Source organism: Indicator indicator, chromosome 11 (assembly GCF_027791375.1).
Source record: "Indicator indicator isolate 239-I01 chromosome 11, UM_Iind_1.1, whole genome shotgun sequence".
Classification (NCBI taxonomy): Eukaryota; Metazoa; Chordata; class Aves; order Piciformes; family Indicatoridae; genus Indicator; species Indicator indicator.
The window spans coordinates 7,705,236-7,731,234 of record NC_072020.1 but is presented as its reverse complement, the minus strand read 5'-3'; the positions used below and the strand labels follow the sequence as shown (position 1 = coordinate 7,731,234).

General features: G+C 40.6%; 1 protein-coding gene across 1 annotated transcript in view; it reads left to right on the top strand.

The window, feature by feature from the left end:
- The window catches only part of GADL1 (glutamate decarboxylase like 1), a 76,476-nt gene that overhangs the window by 22,682 nt on the left and 27,795 nt on the right, over window positions 1-25,999 (top strand). Inside the window, exons 9-14 of the mRNA XM_054385130.1 lie at window positions 1,763-1,879; window positions 7,875-7,939; window positions 8,206-8,287; window positions 15,977-16,176; window positions 23,251-23,302; window positions 25,741-25,830. Coding sequence (XP_054241105.1) covers window positions 1,763-1,879; window positions 7,875-7,939; window positions 8,206-8,287; window positions 15,977-16,176; window positions 23,251-23,302; window positions 25,741-25,830 — 606 coding nt within the window. The remainder of the gene's footprint in view (window positions 1-1,762; window positions 1,880-7,874; window positions 7,940-8,205; window positions 8,288-15,976; window positions 16,177-23,250; window positions 23,303-25,740; window positions 25,831-25,999) is intronic.

The window sequence follows — 25,999 nt, the reverse complement described above, 5'->3', positions numbered from 1 at the left end:
TCACTGACTAGGAAAGCCTTAGGCTTCTTTTAAAAGGCTGTAGTCAGGAAGATTTATTTAACTATATTTTCAAGAAGAATAAGTTTGATTCCCTTCTTGGTGTGGAAGTTTAATAGTCACAGTCTTTGGAATTTGTAGAGGTCCTAGTTTTATTCCCATATTCAGTCATGTTACCTACTGCTTTTTCGGGGACCTTTGACTTTGTAGCTGTGGGAGAATGGTGTAGCTAACAGGAACTAGGTGCGGCTAACAGAAACTAGGTGCAGCAGTGCCTCACTTGCAAACATTTTGTACTTGATCTTCAGGCTGATTTTTAAGTTTGATTGACTTCTGTGGTAGATTTAGCTAGTAATTCTTTGTGAACAGATGGGATAAATTTAAATTCATTCCAGGGTTACTTTTCATCGCCATAACAGTTTCTAAAGAAATATAAAAATCCTAATAAATCATAATTATATACGATACCAACAGTCCTGTGCACTGTTGAAGTAAAAATGTCAGTGTAAACCCTGAATCAAGCTTGTGTCTGTTTTAGAAGTAGTGAACACTTTTATTTTTTTGCTAAGAGCAATCACATTTCAGCTGAAGTTATGTGACTCCTGTGTGGAGTTTGATTTTTCAGCTGATGTCTCCATGAAGCCTCAATTAATCAACAGAGATTTCCATTATCTGAGAGATTTAATTCACTGCAAATGAATCCCAGGGATCCCTGATTGTACAATTTAACTTCAGTAACTGTGTTGTTATGCTGTGGGCCAGATGCTGAAACAAGCAGAGAGGGTAAGTTCCCTCAGCATGTTTACCAATAAGTGAAACCACACAGACTTTGCTAGGGCTAATACCAGCAGTTTCATGGAGCTGTTGCAGATTTCATCAAGTCTGTTGTTTCAGTTTCTGATCTGAAGTAGGTACAGGAAGGTATATCTGCAATGGTACATGGCATAGTCTGCTATTGTAATTGTCACCCCTGCTATTAGCTGAGTGGGAAAGCAATCAGCAAAGCCACTGAAACCAAAAGAGATGGCTTCTGAGGGTTGTCTGAGACTGCAACTTGACAAAGGTTTTGCTTATCCCACCTGTATGAAATACTCAGTGGTCTGTCTCCTAACCTTCAGTTCTCTACAAACCTTGCATTCTAAATGGGTAAAAGCAAAAGAACAGTGCTTTGCTGTGGATCAGGCATGGTGACTCTCCTAGTGGTGGTATGTGCCAGTGCTACCAAATGCAAACGGTGTTCCCCAACAGAAAACGAGAAAAGGGGCAGTGTAGAGGCAATGCAGGTGGAAGCCCTAGAGGGATGAGCCCTTTGCTTGCATGGACAGCCTGCTGGCTGACCTAGTTGCTTCATTTTGTTCTGCAGAATGGCAGCCAATATGGTAGTAAAATGTAGAAGACTGAGAACTGAAAATCAGTGTATAAAGAAATACCAAATACCAGATATGTTTTGATGCTGACAGAAGTAACATCTGTCAAAACAATCTGAAGGTGAAGCCTGCCCTGAGATGATATTAACTGGAAATGGAAAATGCTTGTGTGTGGTTTGGGGTTTTTTTGTGTGTTTGTTTGTGTGTGTGTTTGGTTTTGGTTTTGGTTGGTTTGTTTGTTTTTTAAAGAAAGTATCGACACTTTTAGATACACTACCTTCTGCTGGGAAACTGAAACGTAGGCTGGCCTAGTCCTTGTTATACTTTATCTCTGCAGATGCACTGGAGGAAATGAGCACTGCAAGTGACATTTTTTTTTGTTTTGAATACTGTTGCAGGGGTCAGCGCCGTTTCTTGTCTGTGCTACGGCAGGCACAACAGTGCTGGGAGCGTTTGATCCTCTGGATAAGATTGCCACTATCTGTGAAAAGCATGGCCTCTGGCTTCATGTTGATGTGAGTTTTTTGAACTGTGCAGTTTTGTTTGGCATTGGGGGTTTTTGTAGTTGCTGTTTTTCTTTTGAGTGTCGATGTTTCCTGCAGAATTAAGTTGGGCTTTAATAACGTCTGGTTTATATGCAAAAGCATTAGAAGTATGTTCTAATTTCTCTCTGTTACATGTAGTGAAAAACAGTAAATAATTTGGTTGTGACAAGCATTCAAAGCTATTTTGTAATTTTCCAGTTATTTCAAAACAACTTAAAACCCAATTGCTTCTCTCAACCTCCTAAAAATGTTTCAGGGGTGATTATATGCAAGTATAACTTTGAATTCTTTCAGTGTTCTAATGTGTCCATTCTCCAATAGGATTGTGGTGTGTTTCAGAGAGGTTAAAGGTAAAGGTGCATTTCTGATGCACCCAGTCCTAAATTACACTGTTTCATATTTACCACTTTGAGTTTCCTCTAGATTTGCTTATGTTTTCCTAAATTGTTCAGAAATCTCTCTTACTTCTTCACAAGTTTACATTTGGACATTAAAATTATTTCACAAACCTTTATGGAATAATTGGGTCTTTTTATTACCTGAAAGCTGTATTTCTTCATATTTTTGAAAATTGCATTCTCTTTTTGGTTTCAATGCCACAAATCCAGAATACTTAGATTAAAAGCCACGGAGCGATGAGGGAATCTGGAGCAATGTTAATGGAGATTTTCAGACCTGCTTTAAATTTTTGAAGTGTTTGTTTGATGTTGAATATCAAAAGAAAAATCATGTAGGCAGCCATGTGTTTCAAATAAATGTCTCTGTATGTGCAAGTCAAAAGGTTTCTTACTGACTTGGAAGCAAAGATGCAGCATTTAGCCTTAGTGTTTAAGGTGTCTGCAAAGCCTCCTCATGGCTGTGTGCTAGTGAGAACAACTCAGCAGGTTTTCAGAGGTACAACATGCAGGTGAGGCATTGGCTACTCATGTGTCTATGTAGTCAGTGGAAAGAGGGATGTATTCACAATCCATGTTGAATCTGTATGAGTTGAGTAGACTAGGCTGGAGCCATATCTAGTGTCTGTAGGACAGCAGTCTCCTGACATACTCCCTCCCTGCAGCTGAATAACTAAAACTAGGTGGAATGAGCCTGGGCCATATGCTGAGCAATATACTCCATAGGAAGTTAGAATCATAGAATCAATGAGGTTGGAAGAGGCCTCCAAGATCATCCAGTCCAACCTATCACCCAGCCCTATCCAATCAACTAGACCATGGCACTAAATGGCTCATCCAGGCTTTTCTTCAACATCTCCAGGGACGGCGACTCCACCACCTCCCTGGGCAGCACATTCCAATGGGCAATCACTCTCTCTCTTGTAGTGTTTTGTAAGAACTGTTTCCTTCCAAATTTGGATAATGTCAAACTAAAGTAAAAATGTTAGTGAATAACTTGAAGTTAATTTTCTGTTTGAACAGTGGCTGTAGTTTTCAGAAGTTGAGTTATTTCCAATAGAAGGACAAATACCCCATAATAAAGTTTATGGTTAAGATGTGATAGGAGTTCTATCAGTATTTTTTCCACCTTTCACCCTCTATGAAGAGTTGAATGGATAGCTTCCTTTATTTTGTTTAAAATTTCTGGCTGTATTTGAGAGTAGGGTATGGGAAAAAGACTGAAAGCTTTCCGTGTCAGTGGCATCAGACATACAGGTGTATCCAAATATGCAATGATAACACAGACTGTGTTTCATAATGTGACCCTTTTTTCACTCAGCAACATAAGAAATATAATATGTGGAAAGGCAGAGTGAGACCAGGCATTTGCCATTCAGAAAGTGTCCAAGAAATACAGTCAAGAGTTGGATTCTTTTTTCCCCCTTTGTTTTTAAGCAAGCATACCTCCCTCTGGCTTTATAGGCAAGACTTTTTGAAAGTTTTGAGGATCTGCATTCCTTCAAAAGGTCTGGTTTCTTGTTCAATGATTTACATGTTATGCAGTCTGAGTTACAACAAGTGAGTACTGCTGTTTGGGCCTCTTGTAGCTTTGGAGGAGGAAAAGATTACAGTACAATTAAAACCAAGATAAAAATATAGGGAACATTCTGTCTAATTTAGGACTTCTTGTGCATCATTTGGAATCAGCATTATCTACTGCAAATGGTCTCAAGAGCTGTTTATAAGAATATCTTCCAAGAATGTCAGTGGTGTTATTTCCAGATTTATACTAATGTATCTAATTTCAGAATATTTTTCTGATCCCCAAAATTGATATCTTTGCCTTAGGGAACCTCTGTTCATTAAACATGAAATGATAAAGCTCATGATTCTCAGGAAGTGCAAAAGGGAGAATGTCAGTATAAAATCACTGGGCTTCAGGAAGACAAATTTCAGTAAAATCAGAAATAGTAGATAAGCTCTCACATGGAGACAAACCTAAAGAGGAAAAGGCAGTTAAAGAATAAGCCCAGACTGTCATGAGTAAAGCTGTTTAACAGCCCAAGTGCAGAGACTATAACCAGGCTTATGTTGTGCATATTATGGTATCCATACATGCATTCCAGTTGCTTATTGCATTCTATTGTACAACTATGATGCCTTTCTTAAATACTTATTTTGCATCGTTAGTATGTGCTCAACTTCCAGCACTTGTGTGTCATCTGTTGTGTTCATGAAGCTTTAAATACTACATATGAATATTTCTTCCCTGCTGGTCCTTACTTGTTTTCTCTGTGGCTAGGCTAGTGCAGAAATTCAGGTTTGATCTATTTTCTTGTGCTGATGTTGTTAATCAGTGCAAATGCTGTGATTCCTGTTGCTCATCTCTAAGCAGTTTATTGCATGTGTAACAATTGGTAACTAGGTATGCGAAATCTACTATATTGCGTGGGACAGAGGTGATAAGCTTTGTGTTTTGAGCTACCCTGCAAGGCTCTGAGTCAGTCTAGTTTGATCAATTTCTCTTCCTTCTGTAGCCTCATGGTTTGAGGAGAATATCTTTATTGTGTGTTTGCATTATCTCATCAGAAAGATTCACAGAATGTTAGGGGCTGGAAGGGACCTTGAAAGATCATCTAGTGCAACCACCCCTGCCAGAGCAGGATCACCTATGCCAGGTCACACAGGAATGCATCCAGGTGGGTTTTGAATATCTCCAATATCTCCAGAGAGGGAGACTACACAACCCTCCTGGGCAGCCTGTTCCAGTGTTCTGTCACCCTCACAGGGAAAAAAAGTTTTACTTATGTTTCCATGGAACTTCCTATGCCTCAACTTTCACCCATCGCCCCTTGTCCGGTCGTTGGGCATCACTGAGAAGAGCCTGACTCCATCCTCCTGGCGCTCACTCTATGTGCCAAGCTGCAGCTGTGGTACTGAGTGAAAACCTGGCTTGGAAAATCATACCCAGAGAGCAGTTGCAAATGGTCCAGTGCTGAAAGGGGAGAAAATTTTGAGCAAGATTCCACTAAGTTCTATCCTAGGACAGAATTTATCTGGTATTTTCAATAATAATTTGGATGAAAAAAGAATATGCTGGCTAAATTTGATAATGAAATAAAACTCTTGTAAGAGGCAGTGGAAGGACTGGATTAGAAATCTAAAAGATCTTGACAGTTTGAAGAAAAAAGTTTAAAAACTAGACTACAATAAAGATACAGCTCTAAGTTTAAGCTGTAATAGTCACCTGTACAAACATAGGCAGGGGATTGTTGGCTAGAGAGATATTCAGAAAAAGATCTGGGGTTTGCAGTGCATCACAAATGACTGATAGTAAGCATTTTCTAATAGTGATAAATGTTTTCTCAGAACTGAATAAAGAAGATATAATCCTCTTTTTCTGCCTGGTCTATCTAGATTGCATCCAAATAAAAAGCTGCGTTTAAAGAAGGTTAAGGATCTACAGGAGAAAGATTAGAAAATAGTAAGGCAGTGAGGATTAACAAAACTGTATCTAGAAGCTATGAGCAATGAGGGAAGATGGAAAGCACTGATATTATTTAAGCTAGAAAAGACAATATGTAATAGTCTACAGATGCTTTAAAAGCTACTGCCAAAAGAAAAGGAACAATTTGTTCCTCTCACCACTGCAGGTATGACGAGAGGTAATGTTCAAAAGAGACATTTTCAATAAGCCCAAATGAAGTGGTTAAATTGCACAGCCTCTGTCGTTGGAGTTCTTTAAGACCAGACAAAGCCAGTGGTTCTTAGTCTTCTTAGGTGCCTTTTATCTTTTGTTTTTGTGGGGGGTAGTTTTTACTGGTTTGGCTTGTTTGTTTGTTTGTTTTGCCAGCCCCGGTTCCCCAGGAACTTCGGGGTAAAGAATCATGGAGCTCAAATTCCTTTTTAGTACTGTGGTTCAAGGATTTTAAAACACAGGCAGGAAGTAGCATCAATAATGCTGAGCTGGCAGCAGTTGTTGATGTCTCTCTGCACCTGGCTTTCCACTTTAATCACAAACCGGATGTGTTCATTGATTAATAATCTCTAGAAAAGACAAGAGTTTGACAGAAATGGGATGAGTATGGCTGATCTTGCCTGTTGAGGTGACCTTTTGAAGGCCTTTTTCTAGTCCTGTTTTTCAGAGGCAGTGTGAACAGACAGGCACCTTTGGATGCACGTTTTGTAAAGATAAATGATATTTCAGTGGATTGTTTATGGGTTGTGAAATTCAGGGCATAACTTCAGTGACTGTTTTGACTTTGAATCCTAGACTGAGAAGAGTAAAATTTGTCAGTGAATAGGAAGTTCAGTTGGATTGGCTGCCCACAACATGGCAAATTTAGGCTACTTGTAGAAACTGAGTTTCAAGTCACGGTTCCACCACAGGGTTACTGATGTTTGAGATTAAATAACTTCCTGCCTTAGGTTTCACCTTGTAGATTGTGCAGCACTCCTTTCCTCAGCAAGGATGTTGTGAGCATGACAACACAAAATATGATGGGATGCATTAATCTGCTTCATTAATGAGTATGGCATGTGTTAAGTTATTAAACTTTCATGCCCTTTGGACTGTGTAAATAAAAATCTGAGTCCACATGTTTTGTGGACTAATGCTTCCTCTGCATCTGAGGAGCCTTGATTACTACTACACAGGGAATTTGCTCAAGTGGATTCTACCTGCATGAACATTGACTTTTTTTCCTTCATATTTAACAAGTTCTCAAATGCATTGTATGGCATGTTTCCTGTTTATTATGTGTTCTGCCCACCCCTCCCCTTCAGTTGTTTGAGAACTGAAGATTCACAGCACCTGGTGGGTGAATTCCTTGCAGAATTCATTTATAAGAATCATTGTTCAGTCACCCCAAAATGTGACTTGTGTAGTAAAAGCTGGTTGTCTGGGTTCCTTCTATAGTCTATGGAGAGACATATCTGCAAAAGGTGTTGCCTAAAGACAGACATCTAGAATAAATGAAATGACACTTGATAAAGGATTTCAGGAGAGAGCTCCTCGCTGCAGAGGCAGCCTTAAATGACTCTTAGGCCACACATTTAGTTCTTAGGTGACCTGAAGGAGATGTGATAAGTCTTACTTAATTTTAACAGTTGGATTGCTCGTAACAGAAATGCTGCTGTTGACTACTCACTATCCAAACTGCGGAAAATCTGACCCTGGACTTTGCAATTGGTGGACATTATAGTTTTCCATTATTTCCCTTGGGAATGTCTCAGAAAGGAAATGGCTAGCAGGAGGAATATAGGCAAACTGAGGCTTTCTGCTCTCACTGGCTTAGGTTTAGGGTGGGAAAGGGAATCACCTCTCATTCAGTGTCAGGAATTGGTCTGGTTATGCAAGGACACCTCATGCTCTTGCTTACACAGAAGAGACAGCAAAGTTTGTGGCTCCTCTCTTTTAGACACTGCCCCAAGCTGCCACCTCTGTTTCAGTAGATGCTATTAAAGGCAAAATTTAGACCATCGTGTAGTAAACTAAGTTTTAAATGATAAGAAATTATCAGTTGAGGCATTATCAAAATAACTTTTCCAGAGATGAGACAATATAATTTGTATAATTTTTCCAACAGGCTTCTTGGGGTGGCTCAGCTTTGATATCGAGCAAGCATCGCAGACTTCTTCATGGCATTCACAGGTGAGTCAGCTTAGTTCATGGACACACTTACCAGGAACTGAAATGGAAGTTGTGTGGCCTGTTTGTCCTCATGAGAGATGTGTTTTTCAAAATGCATATTACTATTAATTGGAGAGATTTCTGAACCTGTTGGTGTGTATAGAAATCGGAGATCTTGATTTTTTTTTTTTTTATTTTTTTTTTCTTCTGGCCATTTTGATTCTCTAGTACCCATGATTACAGGTGCCCCTTTCCACCTTTCTTTCTCCAATGTATAAATTTTGCAGGGCTGATTCTGTTGCCTGGAATCCCCATAAAATGCTGCTGGCAGGAATCCAGTGCTGTGCTCTTCTGGTGAAAGACAATTCTGTAAGTCCTCCTGTCTTTTTTTTTTTTTTAATTATTTTTTTCTCATGTTTTAATGCAGTAAAGTGTCATTGCTATAATATATAAGTGGGAATAATTAGAAAATAACTGCAAGTCAATTTTCCTACATTGCAGTGGCAGGGCTGAATTATATTATTTTGAATTTCACCACAAAATTAATAAAGGGTCAAACTGATTGAAGTCATCGTACTCAGCAATGGTCAAATTTTGCAGCTGGTGCCCTTGCTTCTCAATTCTGATCACAAATCATGTACTGGATTTTGTCACCTGGGTCTACAGCACTTAAAACACTGAGCTCATGCAACTCCTCAGAACAGCTCTCATCCACTGGGACTGCAGCAGTACTGTGCCTTCAAAATAGGCAGAGGTCCTCTTTGCATCCCCTTACATGGGTGCAACAGAGGAGGAAAGGAAAAGGATAGGAGTCAGTGTGTGTGCAGGTAAAAGTGCTGAGCATTCTTCCCTCACTCTGCTAGTTCTTCCTCATCGCTCGGATGCTTTAGACTTTCTGGAAGCCATGACTAATTAAAAGGTCTAGCAAGCAAACAACAGACAAGAGAGTTCTGGTCTCAAGTGGCACAAAAGTAAGATGAGTCTGAAATGTGGTGCTAGTCTCTGCATATATCTTTGTGGAATTCTATCTGAACGGACCTCTTAATTCTATCTGAACTGACCTCTTTATTATTTCAAACTCAACCCTGCTGAAACACATACCCATTGTCCACTAAAAAAGGTGAGTTTTAACTTAGGCTTTATAGGTTATGAATGGCTGAACACTATGAAATTTGAAGTCCCTGAGGTTTGCATCACTATTTTGTGACAACAGTTTGTAAATCACTTTCATAAATCTCTGTCAAAACAGCTGACAGTTTCTGTTCAGCTGCTAGTGGATAGCTGTCCATGTAATTGCTTACTAACATCTGGTAGTAAGGGATGATGAGGACCAAGGAGCATAGATGCTAATCAGTGCTCTCTCAGTGCTCATTGCTTCAAGTCAGTGGTAAGGTGCAGCAGGATAGCAAGGAGAGTCTATAGTCTTGAAGATTAGACTCCAAGGCTGCTTGTCCATCACTTCGTTCCAGGGTGAAAAAGAAGCAGAGTGAAGTTTTGACTACAATTAGTGTTTTGACTTAATTGCGAGCTTGGACACAGTTCAGTGATTTGTTTGTTTGTTTAAGTAATTAGGCTCAGTGCAGAGATAGTGCTGCACAGTGGAAATTTCTTAAAAACAAAGAGGAAAGAAACTGAAAGTAATTAAATGTTCTACCTGCCCTGGCATTTAGAGTCACTTTACAAACACTGTTCCAACTTCAGGGCTCTGGCAGCCTTTCTGTATTCTCTTTACACGGAGTGTAATATCTAGTAGAGCAATTCCATTCCACCCCTAAATCACAGCTGGGCAGTGATGTGCTGGAAATATTTTTAGAGCTGAATTGTAGGCCACTGAGGGGTGAAAACACAGTATTACTGATTGTGCAATTGGATTCTGTTGTAGGTTGAGACATTTTGGAAAGCAGCAGATTTCTTTGTGTGGGGAGGAGAGGGTGTTTTACTCTGTTTAATTCCTTGGATGTTGGCATCATTTGCGTGTTTTCTGTATGTACCAGCACAGTCTTTATATGCAAACAGACACATATATAAATCTGTGTAAGTACTTAACAGCTTTTTTGAAACTGTTGGGAGTATAAATCCTTAAGGAAAAAAAAGGATCAAAAGCATACTTAAGACAATTTGTCAGAAAGGCCTTGCTTCACTTTGATCCTCTCCATACCAGAAGAGGCAGCTGAACCCAGTTTCCTATTACAAATGCCTTTTTCACATCAGTAAGAGAAGGGAAGAGTACATGTGTCAGTTTCTCACTTTGGAGCTTACTTAACTGCTCCTGAATTGCATAAATACCAATGGCTACAGACAATCCACACATTTGTGAACGTAGTTCCTTGTGAAGGAAGGTTAAGATGCCTCAGTGAGAGCTGGATGAGTTTGGCACACATTGCTAGTGAATGTTCAAGGAACCTCAGGTAGTTTTTTGAAGTGGATTCATCTGCAAGAAATCAGAGGAGGAAAATGTTAAACATAGATGTTGTATCTCATTTGTGAATCAAGTCCTAGCACCTTTCAAAGGTCTGCTTAAGGAAGTTTTGTTAGCCTGTTTCTCTGTTTGCTTTGAGGTCAGCTCAGTATTAGCTAGGGGATTATAAGTGGACAAATAATTCCTTTCATTTCTTTATTTTTTATTTTTTTGTTTAGAGTTCAGGTCCTTTAACAAGTCCAAGCTTTGTATTTTACTTTATATATGAAAAGATGGTCTATAGAAGGAATCATCACATTTCTGATGCAGTGGTAACATCCTAATTTACTATTAGCAAAAAATCAAAATAACTATTTTGGCTAGGGATTTTTTTTCTTCTTTTGCCAAATAGCATCAGTAAAGCTGTGTGTTTTAGCAATGCTAATATGCTTAAGATATTGCAGCTGGATTATTAGAATGAAGCTTATTTAGGTATTTTCCTGTACAGATTAAAACAAACCCCAAAAAACCTGCAGGGAAATTACTGGTAAGAGTATCTTCCAGCTTTAGTGAAACAAAATTGGAATGATTTCCAAACAAAGTAGAGATAGAAAAGAGTGTGTTTGACTTGATTATAAGGGAGAAGCATTTTCACCACAGAAAAAGAGAGATTGGTTAATCTTCTGTAAAAGCTCAGATCAATGACAATAGTTCTATAGTGCTTAAAGCACTCAAGAAGTGCACATCTGTCTTTTTTTCCACTGCTATACTCTCATAGCTTCTGTAATAAGATAGACTCAAAAAAAAAAAACCCTTGTATTGCTGTGTCATGAATTGTGGTGGCTCTTTAAAACTCAAAGCTGGGTGGACTGATACTCTCAAAACATCAGTGAGTCGACTTTATGTTCTGTTCTTGAAATGCTCTGAATCAGTTTTGTGTTGTACATACTTCCTTAATACCACAGAGCTACTCCAGTTTGGTTTTGCTATGATCCCTATAAATGTGAATATTAACACCATAAAAATAGAGAGCTGAAGTTGTGTGACTCAGAGTGTAGCACTAAGTCAGGTAATTAGCTATCAATTCTAGGTAATGAGCAGAATTTTCACTTATCAGTTAAAAATGAAGTCTCAAAGAATGCATCTAATCTAATCCCAATTTAACACAAAATATAACTGATTGAAGTGATCATGGTAGCCATCTAGAGTGCAATCTCTTCCTCATCATTAGCAGTGTCACAAAGATACCTACTTCCTGATTCCTTCCTAGGGCAGCTGCAGGAAATACTCTTCCCATTGCTTTCTGCCTGGGGTTAGTACAACTCAGAGCTCCTTCTCACCTCTTGAAGTGAATTACAGACTTGGCCTCTTGCCCTGTACTGCTTTGGAGAATTTTCAAGTATGCCATTTAAAAGATTGTCCTTATTGCTTCAGATGAGGCAAATCACAGAGAGGTTTGTCTTGCGGGGAAAAAGAAGTTAATGAAATTGAAATTCACTTTTAACTAGCAATGGCAGTGGACAGGAATCAGAATGATTGCTGCAAGTAAGTGTGTTCAGTGAGAAAAATGTTGAATTATGTAACCAGAGCTTAAAGTGTCAGTATTTAGCTTAAAGTGTCAGTATTTTTGTCATTAATTAGAACACACAGCACCTATCCATAGATTTTAAAAACAAAGTCTATTCAAAACTTTATAGTAGACTAGGGCCTCAATGAAAGTAGTGTTTCCATTTTCTAAACTTTAACAACCCATTTGAAGGCAGAGCACGGCCATTAGTCTCTGTACAAAGGGTAAAAAGAGAAGATACTGAATCTCAAACTTGTCTAGTGGGGCAGTTCTTATGAAAATTTTGCAGTTCTTCTGACCAGAGCAGCTCAGTTACTGTGTGGAAAACTGTCGAGGACTTCTTGGAACTGAGTATGTTATTGGCATACCTCTTTCCATATTTTTCTTCTACTTTTCCATAATTTGATTTGGAAAACTGAGGTGTCTCTTTTTTTTGTCTTCAGCACATTTGAGTCCATTATTTTTGAGACCACAGCAATCAAGAAGTGCTTTCTTAACTATAAAATTTATGTTGGATTTTTTTCTTCTCCTGTTGTTCTTCCCACCCAAGATCTAATCTGAGATGTTCGGTTGCTCTTCCCTTCTCTTTCTCCACTTCTTACACTGGTCTGTCATTTCTTTCTCACAAAGTATGATTTTTGTTTCTTCTCCTGTTTGCTCTAGTGACACAATGGAAAATGTCACTGTACTTGCCTCTGGAGATTGACAGTGGGCAGCATCTTCAGCAGGATTGCTTTAGTGTGTTGCTTTATTAGATAAGCAGATGGAAAAGGATCAAACCAAGCACATCTTGACAACTTTGGATACATCAAGCAAGTAGGGCAGTACCCTCTTTTTATTTAAAAAAATGGAATATATTCCTAGGATTTGAGTTCAGTTGGAGATATTAAACTATTTGTTCATGTTATGTTTTGACTTTAGAGTGTTTGTTTTTAAACTCAGATTTTGCAGCTGTGTTGTAATCTTCAGTGAACTTCTCAGTCTTTCTGTAATATAATAACTGAGTTTAGGTTTCTTGTGACAAATAAAAGCTGTTATTCTCAGACAACAGGCATGAAGGGGAACTAATATCCTCTAATGTCCTCTGTTGTGCAGCTGTGTTATGTTCTGATAAGGTAGAAGATAGTCTCCCATTGATCACCTGTGCTATGCACTCACTGCAGAAACATTGTGCAACATTTTAAAGTAGGAGACAAAGCAGTTAAGGCAGCAACAACAAATTTTTAAATACCATGTTTAGTAATATTTTATTTCCCCTGAAAATCAAGGTATGGAGATCTAAATGAATAAGGCACAATTGTTTGATTAATGACTCCTGTTCCTGTTGTGCAGCTGTTAGGCAAAGAACACAAAGACGAAGGATGGATGCTTCAGTGCTTGACTTTTCTTTGCTTGCCAGTGTCGCCTTCTTGCCTTTCTTTTCTGAGAATGTCAGAAAGCAAGTGTGAGAATTTTGTATACAGTTGGAAGGGATCCCATGAGAAGCTTGCATGGAAGATAGAGGAGTTTGTGAGTGCTGGGAGGTTTTCAAGAACACTCACCTAGAGACACAAAACCAGTTCATCCACTCTAAAGGCAAAGGAATTAGGCAGAACAAGAGATTCCCTTGGCTTAGGTGTGAGCTTCTGGGTCTGCTCAGAGCCCAAAAGGAAGCATAGCAGAGACAGAAAAGTGGCACGTTACCTATTGAAGATTACAAAGGTACTACCAAGAAGCAAAAGCTCATCTTGAACTGGAATTGCTGGGTTGCATCAATGAGGGCATTACTAGTAGAGATAAAGAAGTCATTGTCTCACTCTACCCAGCTCTTGTCAGATCACCTGGAATACTGCATATGGTTTTGGTCTCTGCTGTACAGAAAAGATGTGGACAGGTTGGAAAGTGTCCAGAGAAGGGCTGTGAGAATCATCAGAGGACTGGAAGACTTGCCGTGTGAGGAAAGGCTGAGACCAACTGGGTTTGTTTAGCCTTGAGAAGGCTTAGGGGAGGGTGTATTACCACGTTCCAGTATATAAAGGGTGGCCACCAGGAGGATGGAGACTCTTTTTACAAGAGTTACATGGAAAAGACAAAGGGTAATGGGTACAAGTTACTCCTGGGGAGATTCTGATTGGAATCCAGAAGAACATTTTCACCATGAGAACAGTTAGAATAATCTCCCAAGGGAAGTAGTGGATTCCTCTACATTGGACAGTTTTATGACTCATCCTGACAGGGTGCTGGGCTATCTAATTGAAGCTATACTATTACCTAAGATGGCTGGACCAGATGGTCCTTGGGGTCCCTCCCAATCTGACATTCTGTGATACTGCAAAAAAATTGTGCCAACCATTGGCTTTCCAGTTACAGCTGCCATGTGCTGCAGCAACACATTATGACGCTGATGACTGCAGAGGGAGAGCAGCTGCTGCCCTGGTGTTATGTGACAACCCCAAGTTGTCACATAAACTGTCTTTTCACAAGGCTGAATGTGCTGGTCATGTGTGTAAGGAGTTCAGACTGAATTTCCTGTCATTTTTTTTTGCAAACCAATCATCCTATGATGGGATTGTCAAATCCCTACACAATTTGTGGACACATCTTTGGAGTTCTTCTGTACTCTAGAGATAGGCACGCCGGTTAGTTTTCTGTTTTGATTTTAGTGTTATTGGAGGGAATTGAAAAGGCTGGGAGAGAAGGAGACATTCTGTGTATGCCAGTGGATTATTTCTCACTTGGATTTCTATTGCAAGCTCCAGAGTTACCAGTATGGTAGTGTAGATCAAGAATTGTATCTCTGTTAGGGGAATGTGACACTTTAAGATGTCAGACACTGTCTGCATAAGATGCAGAGAAAATTAAATGTGAAATGCTCTTTCAATTGATTCAATTGGAAGACTGATGTTGAGTTGGAAAATGGCTTGTGCTCTGTCAGATACTGTTTAGCAAATTCTGCCACACTCTCCACTTCTGTTCTTGAGTCTGTTCTGCACAGAAAGCTTCTGGTTCAGCTGTCACATGCATGTTTGCAGATCTGAATCAGCTGCTGTAGCCATGTTTTTAGACTCATCTGAATTTCTGTTCTAGTACTGTTTTGTAGATTGTGGTTTATTTTTCTTACCTGCTTTCAATATTTCTGACAAACCTATAACCTGTTCTGTCTCCTAGGCTACTTGTAGGCCCATGAATCATGTGTCTTGCAATCTGTGTTCTGAGAGACCTCTCTTCTTCATAGTATTACAGACTATACTTTGATGTTTCATTCTTACCCTGCATCTTTATGCCTTTAAGACCCCCTGTGCTGTTTCCCAGCTTTGTGCTTTGCTGAAACTTACTGTTTATTACTCATTTATCTTTGTTTCTGGTGCTCGTCTCTGCCCAAGCAGCCTATCAGAAGTTAGAGGCTGGAGACTGATGAATAAAAATAATTCCGTTAACAAACCCTAACTAATGCTAAAGTATCTTTTGTGAGGTTTATTTTCTAATGTTAAAATTATCTGGTCTGTGCAAACAGACAAAAATTTGGGCTGTATTAACTTCCTTGTGGTATTTCCACTAAAGTGATAGCCTATACTAAATTCTCAGTGACTTTATTTGCTGATAAGGGATAAATGTTTGTCTTGGGGCTAAAATCCTCCCTATCTGCAACTAGCTGTGCTGTGCTGTATATAAAGTTCTTTGACCAAGAAATAATAGATTAGGCCATTTATGCATATGTAGGAAGGTCCTCGGGCATTATTTTTCCACTCTATAGATGGGAGTGGTGGATGTAGGCACCAGCTTCTTTCTCTTTCCCACTCATGATATACCCTTGGGTAACTATTTCTGTGGTACCCTCTCCCATAGTTTCTCGAGATCAGATTCAGAATTCCTCTTCAATCTGCAATTCTTCTGTGATGTTACGAAGAAAAGAGTAATAATAATAATAAAAGCTTTCCTTTTGTTAATACTTATTCACTGGGTTCAAAGTAATTCAACGTTCTTAAACTACACCAAAAGCTTTGGAGAGTTTCCTGCACACCCTGTTCTGTTTTATTAAGCAGTTGATACAGAAAGGAAAAATAGAGTTTGAAATGCTTGTCAGCAATCTAAGTTTCTATTGTCTCTCTAATAGGGCCTTCTGAAGAAGTGCTACTCTGCCAAAGCTGCATACCTCTTCCAGCAGGACAAGTTCTACGATGTCAGCTATGACACCGGTGACAAGTCCATTCAGTGCAGCAGGCGCCCAGATGCATTCAAATTCTGGCTCATGTGGAAAGCCCTGGGAACCACGGGCCTGGAGGAAAGAGTGAACAGGGCTCTGGCTTTGGCTAGGTACTGCCTCACAATTTTGAATCTGTCTAGTCTGTTTAATCGACTGAAATGTTTACTCTGCTGATGCTCTGTATCCTGGAACAGACCACATCACTACTCCACTCCCCCGTTTAGTTTGTGTATTATCATAGGAGGAAAGAATAGCAGTAATTAGATTATTACATTTGCTACAATACTTAATAGTAATTTTTACTTTGAACATGGAAGTCCAAACAAGACTGTCAAGCTGCCTGGTTTAACTTCCATGTTACTTGAACCAGACACAGGACAGATTTACCAGTACACCCTCTTATAACTCAAAACTCTGTTCCTGTTCTGATGTTAATGTGAAGCAGTCCTATGCACCAGGCTCTGAGCTATGTCTAGGAAGGAGCAAATTAGTCATTCTTCTGCTCATTCCTCATTACTGAGAAAACATGGAAAGCAAATGATGTGGAAAAGCTTCTGTGAGGACACTGTTAATATTAGGATATTATTCTGCCCTGGTGAGATCTCGAGTGCTGTGTTCAGTTTTGGGCTCCCCAGTTTAAGAGGGACAGGGATCTGTTGGAGAAGGTCCAGCAGAGGGCTGTGAGGACAATTAGGAACCGGAGCACTGCCTTAGGAGAGGCTGAGGGACATGGGGACTTTTAGTCTGGAAAAGAGAAGACTTAGAGAAGATTTAATAAATGTTTATAAGTACCTGAGGGCTGGGTGTCAGGCGGGAGGGGACAGGCTTTTCTCACTTGCTCCCTGTGATAGAACAAGGAGCAATGGATGTAAGCTGCAGCACAGGAGGTTCCACCTCAACACAAGGGGGAACTTCTTTACTGTAAGGGTCACAGAGCACTGGAACAGGCTTCCCAGAGAGGTTGTGGAGTCTCCTCCTCTGGAGAATTTCAAGGCTCGCCTGAATGTGTTCCTCTGTGACCTGAGCTCGATTGTATGGTCCTGCTGTGGCAGGGGGGTTGGACTCACTGATCTCTTTGGGTCCCTTCCAACCCCTGACATCCTGTGATCCTGTGAACAGAGATATCTCAGAACAGTATTCAAAACATATACTACTTGTATTTTCTCCACAAGTTCACTGAATTTCTTAATGCTTACAGTATGTTCTACTAGGGACTAAAGCACCTTTTTCTTTAAAGCTTCTCCTCACCTGCCCTGTTTAATTTTACTGTTTAGTTTTTGGTCTTGCAGAACTGAGTTTCACAAGAGAATTCTGCAAGGCTGTTTCTAAAGTGATAGTCTCAGTTTCCGGGAAGAAACTTTCATGTGAGTCTTCTGATAGAAGAAGTAATATTGAAATAAGATATTGTCCCATTTAAAACAGTTTTCTGGAAGTATTACATTTGCTCAGAATTTATACAAGATGAACCACAATGAAATCTTCACCAATTCCTGGGCTAGCTGCACATTCCAAGTGACATCATTACTATTGAAAAAGTCACCCATATTACACTGCCATTTTATTTTTTTGGTATGGATTATCAAGGTGAATGCTTACTCCAGTGAAAAATCAAAGGAATAGTCTCACTTTTAACGATTTCACTTAAAATGAAGGTAGAAATACTTAGGATTTAAACCCAAAACAGATTAGAGATGAATTAAAGGAAGAAGCAAATCCAGAAAAGCTCAAATGAGCTGTGGCTTTTTTCTCTTTTTCTTTAAAATCACTCATTGTTTGGCTGGTTAAGTGTTTTTTAATATCTTCTGGTTAAGTTTGTTCTTTTTCTGAAACATTGTGCTGTTTCTTGTCTGTACAGAGTAATTCATTCCACTATCAGTAGGAGAATTCAACCTTATCAAGGTCATTGGCCAAGGTTGTTTGAGAGTGTAATGATTAATGACCTTTCTGGGATCAATATTTCTTTCAACATTAGGATTCAGCTGGTAGCACCTCTGTGGAGTGACTAGGTTGTCTATTTATATATAGTATTTTTTTTTCCTCTTCCCTTTAACAAGAAATTTAACTCTTAGTCATTTGATGAAATATATTCTTTACAGTAGCTGCATTGCTGGCTGGAGTTTGCATGGACACAGGCACTTTGCAGCTGAGACATTGGGTTTACTGGGCACTATGCCAGGTTTCCTAACTACTCAACAGCTGTGAAGCCCTTCTGATTTGTTACAGTAGGTGTTTCTTTGATGTTGCAAAGATACTATTTCAGCCTCCTGGACACAGACCTGGATTAATTCTGGGACTAGTCCACTGGCTGTAGAGCTTTAGAGCAAGATTACCTTTTATTTTCCCAGGGCCAGACATCTGCAAAGATTTGAAGGTGATTGCAAGCATGTATTTCTGTTGCACTGAAGTTTGCTTACTGGCCATTCCATTAATATCTTACTGCTCTGGAGATTAATTGTATTTTCAATGTATTAGGTATCCTGTGAACATTGTGATGTTACCTATAGGGAAAGCCTTCTTTGTAAAATACAGTAGAGCATTCTGCTCATCACTTCAGATACTTTTTTTTGTCCCCCCCCTTTTTTTTTTCCTTTTCCCCCTTGTTATTTTTGATGCAGGGATGTTGCTTTATGAAGACCGTTAAAAACAAAATAGAAGTTGCTTTTAGAATACAACCTAGCCACCTCTGCATCTCTGTAGTTTTCCTGCCTGATTCCTCTTCTGACACCCACTCCTAGCAGCCATACCTCTACTCTCACTGCAAATCTGCACCCTTCATTTTCTGCAAGGTTCAGTCATAGCACATACCACTTCTCTGTGCAGCTCCAGTCCTCACTGAGACTAAAGCCCTGCTGACACTCGACAGCCATGACATGATAATAACACTCATCCGTCAGTTCTGGAAAGGTGCTGTTTCCTTCAGCTTTTACCCACCAGTGCTTTGCTTTGTGTCTGTGCTGGAAAGATGCAGAGTAAATTGCTCCACTGCCATCAAATGGTCCTGGCAAGATGGCTGATGGATTTTCTGAAGGTTGCCTTCTTAAGATATTGACAATATAGACAAGAACATGGGGAGAGTCTGTTTACAAGGGCCTGTGGTGACAGAACAAGGGGCAATGGCTTCAAACTGGAGAAGGGCAGATTTAGATGGGCTATCAGGAAGTAGTTCTTCACTATGAGGGTGGTGGAGCACTGGAACAGGTTGCCCAGGGAGGTGGTTGAGGCCCCTTCCCTGGAGGGGGCATCCAAGGTAAGGCTTGATGAGGCCCTGGGCAACCTGATCTGGTTGGGGATGTCCCTGCTGACTGTGGAGGGGTTGGACTGGATGACCTTTGGAGATCCCTTCTGGCCTGGACTGTTCTGTGATTAACAGTGTTGTGAGCTTGACTAACATCAGATATCCCATATCAGATGGTGATATACAAAACAAAAAGGACAAAAGCAAGATGCAATGGTAAGAGGGAAGGCTATTATGCACTGTAATACACCTTTTACCAATTCAAGCCTTCAAAACAAAAAACAACAACAAAATAACCCCCCCACCCCACAAAAGACCAAAACCCCAATAAACTAACCAAAACAAACAAAAACCAGAACTCCCCTCAACAACTAAGCTAAACAAAACCACAAGATGATCATAGGTAGGTTTCTTTTCCATTATTTATTAAAAAATAAGGGCTGCTGTGAGGAGCCCTTGTTGATTTTGCTGAATGTTTGGTAGGGTTTTTTGGTTGGTTGAGGGGTTTTGTTTTGTTTATGTGTGGGTTTTTTTGGCACAGACAAGTATCTTCTAATCAGTAGGACAAAAGCACTGAGCTTGTTTTAGTTAAAACTATCCCTCTGCAGAAACAGGTTCCCTCCAACATGCTCGCATAATATCTATCTACCTTTCAGCATGCCTCTCTCTCAAATTAAACAGTAGTGTGAGCATTAACAGCCAGATAACAAACAAATGCACACAGTAGGATCTAAATGGTCACAACAGAAAAGATGAAGAGCCATGACTTTTAATAGTGGGAGGAAACATCTCAACAGTGCACAGTGCGTCACAGCTCATGGAGCTGTGTGCTGTGGGAACTGATACTCGACCACTGTGATCATTTTGCAGGGATGTGTACTCCAGGTAATGAGTTCCATGCACAAGACTTGTTAATAATAAACAGCAGGACAACTCCCCAGGCTCTGTTTTGAAAAACATATACCATCTAGGGTATTGTTCACTGCCTCCCTTGCCAACCCGTTTCTGCAACACATCTGCCAAGTACCAGGTTTTGCAGATACAATAGTGCTAGAAGTGTCCCTGTGAGGGCAGGTTTCAGGCATGTGCAGACCAGCAATGGGGTTATTTTGACAAAATTTTTCTTCCTCAAGTGTTGGATAAAAGTATTTTGTGTGATGACCAGTAATGTAGTTGCAGGGAAATGGCAAATAAGTACAACAGAACAGACTTGCATAAAATCAGTGGTTTAACTATCTCAGTGGTATCAGACAGCAAAATCTTCATGTAGAAGACATGGAAAAGCTGTGTGAATGTGAGCTGTCTCTTTAGAGTTTTCCTTGGGAAGGCTGGGGAGGGAGAGCAATAAAGAGAATCATAGAATCATAGAATCAAGAAGGTTGGAAGAGACCTCAAAGATCATCAAGTCCAACCTGTCACCCTAAACCTCATGACTATCTAAACCATGGCACCAAGTGCCACGTCCAATCCCCTCTTGAACACCTCCAGGGATGGTGACTCCACCACCTCCCTGGGCAGCACATTCCAATGGCCAACCACTCTCTCTGTGAAGAACTTTCTCCTCACCTCCAGCCTAAACCTCCCCTGGTGCAGCTTGAGACTGTGTCCTCTTGTTCTGGTGCTGGTTGCCTGGGAGAAGAGACCAACCCCCTCCTGGCTACAACCTCCCTTCAGGTAGTTGTAGACAGCAATGAGGTCTCCCCTGAGCCTCCTCTTCTCCAGGCTAAACAGTCCCAGCTCCCTCAGCCTCTCCTCATAGGGCTTGTGCTCAAGGCCTCTCCCCAGCCTCGTTGCCCTTCTCTGGACATGCTCCAGCAATTCAACATCTTTCCTAAACTGAGGGGCCCAGAACTGGACACAGGACTCAAGGTGTGGCCTAACCAGTGCTGTGTACAGGGGTACAATGACCTCCCTGCTCCTGCTGGCCACACTATGCCTGATGCAGGCCAGGATGCCATTGGCTCTCTTGGCCACCTGGGCACACTGCTGGCTCATGTTCAGCTGCTGTCAACCAGTACCCCCAGGTCCCTTTCCACCTGGCTGCTCTCCAGCCACTCTGACCCCAGCCTGTAGCTCTGCATGGGGTTGTTGTGGCCAAAGTGCAGCACTTGGCACTTGGACTTGTTGAATGCAATCATGTTGGACTCTGCCCATCTGTCCAGCCTGTCAAGGTCTCTCTGCAGAGCCCTTCTACCTTCTAACAGATCAACACTTGCTCCCAGCTTGGTGTCATCTGCAAATTTACTGATGATGGACTCAATCCCCTCATCCAGATCATCAATAAAGATATTGAACAGGATGGGGTCCAGCACTGATCCCTGGGGGACACCACTGGTGACAGGCTGCCAGCTGGATGTGGCACCATTCACCACCACTCTCTGGGCCTGGCCCTCCAGCCAGTTCCTAACCCAGCACAGTGCTGCTGTCCAAGCCACAGGCTGACAGCTTGGCCAGGAGTTTGCTGTGGGGGACAGTGTCAAAGGCCTTGCTGAAGTCCAGGTAGACTACATCCACAGCCTTTCCCACGTCCACCAGGCAGGTCACCTGAGCATAGAAGGAGATCAGGTTGGTGAGGCAGGACCTGCCCTTCCTAAATCCATGTTGGCTGGGCCTGATTCCTTGGCCATCCTTCAGGTATGCAGTGGTTGCCCCCAAGACAATCTGCTCCATGATTTTCCCTGGCACTGAGGTCAGGCTGACAGGCCTGTAGTTCCCAGGTTCTTCTGTTCGTCCCTTCTTGTGGATGGGTGTCACATTGGCCAGTTTCCAGTCTTCTGGGACCTCTCCAGTGAGCCAGGACTGGTGGAAAATGATGGACAGAGGCTTGGCCAGCTCATCTGCCAGCTCTTTCAGCACCCTAGGATGAATCCCATCAGGTCCCATGGACTTGTGAATATCCAAGTGACTCAACAAGTCTCGAACTAATTCCACATGGATTTCAGGAGTACAACACTGCTCCTTGACCCCATCGACCAGCTCAGGAGGCCAGTTATCCTGAAGTCCTCCTGCCTTACTGTTGAAAATGGAGGCAAAGAAGGTATTTAGAATCTCAGCCTTCTCCTCATCCTTAGTTACAATGTTACCCTCCACATCCAACAAAGAGTGGAGGCTCCTCTTGCCCCTCTTTTTAGCATTAATATATTTATAAAAATGCATAGTCCCAGCTATGTCAACTTGTTCTCTTTGCTTCAGAATTCCTGTAATGCGTGCCATGGCAAAATTGAGGTCCTGTTTTAAATATGAATTGAAGCTGTTTGGATGTAAAGTTTTGATTCAAACCTATCTTCCCATTGAAGGGCTCTCTGGTTTTGGTTTGTGTTTTTTTTTTCTTTTTTTTTTTTTTCATAAAGAAAGGTGAAAGAAAAGAAATTCTTATTTCAATGCATTGTTAGTATAGAATACCCAGGAATTATTGTGCAGTGGCTCACTGAATGGTAATGTGAGCTGTTCTGTACAGTGTGGAACAAGGACAGTTACTGGGAAAATTGCTAGGCTTCAAATATGTGGAAACTTATAAATTCTGGGCTGAGAACAAAGAGGTTCCAGTGCAAGAGATGTCAGGGTGACCATGAAATAGTATGGCACCACAGCATTTGTAGAGCAACAACAGTGGAAATTTGTAGTGGGAAGGTTCACAGCCTGATGGAAATAGGATCAATTTGTGTCATGTGGCCCTACTGAAAAATCTGTGCTTGAGGATAGAATTTGGCCTCTCCTCAGTGCTCCTTGGATAGCTGCAGTATTCATTTGTTTCCAGGAACTGATGGCTACTGCATTTTCACAGCAGGTAGAAATAATGTTTGACTCTATGGTTTCTTTACAGAGTGGGGGGAAGGAAAAGGGAAAAAAGAAAGAAGGAAAAAAAAGCATACATATGTTCAAGATCTTTCTAGTTCTTTGCACATATTGTTTTGTTCTGTACTTTAAACCCCTGCAATTTTAATTACAGATACTTAGTGGAGGAAATTAAGAAAAGAGAGGGATTCCAGCTTCTTTTGGAGGTAAGTGAAAGTAGAACTGAACTATTATTGTTACTGGAAGTGTCTATTGTTTGATTCTGTTCCTTTCAGGCAATTACCAATTTGTATTTGAAGTATATAATTCAGTGATTTAATGTGTTGGAGATACACAGATACAACTAAGTACACATAACATTCTCCCTACCATTGCTCTGTATATTTTCTGTCTTTGGGGCCTGTATTGCCTTAGGTGGCACTTTATGTGTGTGTGTGAAAGTGAAGAGTCTGGTTGCAAAAAAGCGGTGCTTGCCAGACTTGGGGAAAAGACTGCACCCTGGATGGAAGAATGTTTTGATCCTAAAAATGGAATTCTGTCATTAAAGTCCACTTTTTTTTCCTCTATGCTATTTTTTTAAACCTATCTTCCTAGAGACTGCTGAAAAATCTGTAAGTGACCTGCCATTTTAGAAAAAATTTATGGATTGTTGGAAGTGTATGTGTGTGAAGGAGAGCTGGGCATGTAGCATGGGGAAGAAAAGAGAAAAATACTTTATACCATTCATGCAAAATAAACCTCTCTCTTTAACTTTGAAAACTGCTTATCTGAAAGTGCATACTGAGAAGCTTTTCATGGAGTGAGGAGTTGGGGACTGGCAACACGTGATTGGGTTGCTAAAGTAGCAAGCCTGTCTAAAGCTCTCTATTTTCTGTTGCTGTGGAGTTTAGCAAAGAGCTCAGATCTGCTGTAGATGTGAAATCTGTTGGTGAGAGCAGAGGCTACTGTTTTGTTCCTGCAGGACCAGAACACGTGAAGAAAAATTAAGATTGGAGGTAATGCTGTAATACAGGCTATGAGAAAGAAGTTGAGCAAGGATTAAGAAAATGTTTTCAGGATTGCAGTGGGGCAAGCAGTGCAAACTCTAAAAAAGTCTGCTGGGAGGCAGCTCAGCCCAGTTATGCAAGCCTCTGAAAGGAAGTTGGACCTAAGACAAGAAGTTCAAGAACATGATCCTCTAATGCATGTAGTGAGGAAAGTCCTGTAATGAGATCTGCTCTATGGCCTGGAAATGCTACTTGTGCTTGAGTCATCTTGAATTCTTCTGTGGTATAATTGCTTACTTTCTTGGATAAGAGCTGCAACAAGATAACCAGAAGTAGAGTGAAGCACGTTTGAGGGTAGTTAGGTTTTTCTAGAATCAATTGGATATTCTGAGGGGGATGAAATATTTCAAATGTGAAAGGAAAGTGAGATAATCAAGAAGGCAATGTAGGCAAAGGCAATAATATGAAGATATATGCCATCTGCTTACTTCTGCCATCTGATTTTAGATATTGTAAAATAAACCCTGTAACACTAAGCTAGTGCTTGTGGTCATGAAGAAGTCACTGCCTTTTCAGGGTCTGTGTTTGTGTGCTCAGTGCATGCTCTTTGGGGAAAGAAATGGCACTTCAAGAGTTGAGCTTTAATTTCATTCAGTGGTAGTAGGTGACTACCACTGCAGCAGCTCTCTTCCTGCTGACAACAATATTCTTCTTGATGGTGAAATTGTATTTAATGTATTCTTTGAAGTGAGATGGAAAATGATACAGGCAGTTCCTAGCACCCTTTCTTGAAAGTATCTCAGCTGGTGGGCTCTCCATGTGCAGTAGACTGCTTGGGATTGTAGTAGCAGCCTCATCTATGATGAGACAAAGAGATGGTGTGACCCAGCTGCCAAAGCTTTTAACTTCTTTTCTTGTTTTTCTTTTCAACCAGTACTAATGAGAATGGTATGTGGTGGGGGAGACAGATGTGTGAGTGATAATCCATGTTGTAACATTAGAGCTCGGTCAAGTACTGTGAAAATAATGTAGGTCAAGATTGGCTGAGTGGTTTTATGGGTAGTGTTGGATGGGATTAGAAGGCACATCTGTTCCTTCTGCTATTGCTATCTGTACAGGTGAAAAAAAAAAATGTTCCAAATTAGCAAGAATTGTAGACAGATTCTGGACTGGTCAGTTGGGAACACTTTCTAAATTATAAATGAAAGACAAACCTGATATGCACAAAATGTCTTATTTTATAATGCATGGTGAACAGCTGTTCTTGTTACGAGTCTTGCAGCTAGCTCTTTGAGTTTAAAGGCAAAACTTCTCTGGAGGGAAGCAGAGGTGTGGAGTATCAGCCTTTGTTCAAAAGTCCTGCTTAGATACTGGACAAGGTATATCCAAGATATGCCACATATCCTGCAAGGGATCCTATGTTTCTTACAAAGTGAGGAAATTGATAAAGGCAACATTAACTCCAGCACCATGTAGAACACAGCACTGTCAGAAAAAGTGAATTGGAGAAGGATGTTTTAATGGAAAGAGTATAAACTCAAAGGCTTTTTTTTTTTCCCTCTACCAAAAATAAAGCTGAACTCTTTGATAGCTCTTTAATAACATATTTGTGTCCTGTTTCTTACATCTCATAAGCAATCACTTGTTCTCTTGTTTAGCCAGAGTATGCAAATGTTTGCTTCTGGTACATTCCACCAAGCTTAAGAAAAATGGAAGATGGACCTGAATTTTGGCAGAAGCTACACCAGGTGAGTGTCATGTCAACAGCTGTTATCAGCAGTGTACTGATTTATCTGTGTGTCAGATGAGAATCTGAAGTAGCCCTTGACTTTGCTCACTTTTGCTACCTATCAGTAGAATGGGGATTTAATCCTTAAACAGACCTTGGCAGGATTTAAGTTTGTTCTCTGTTTAGAC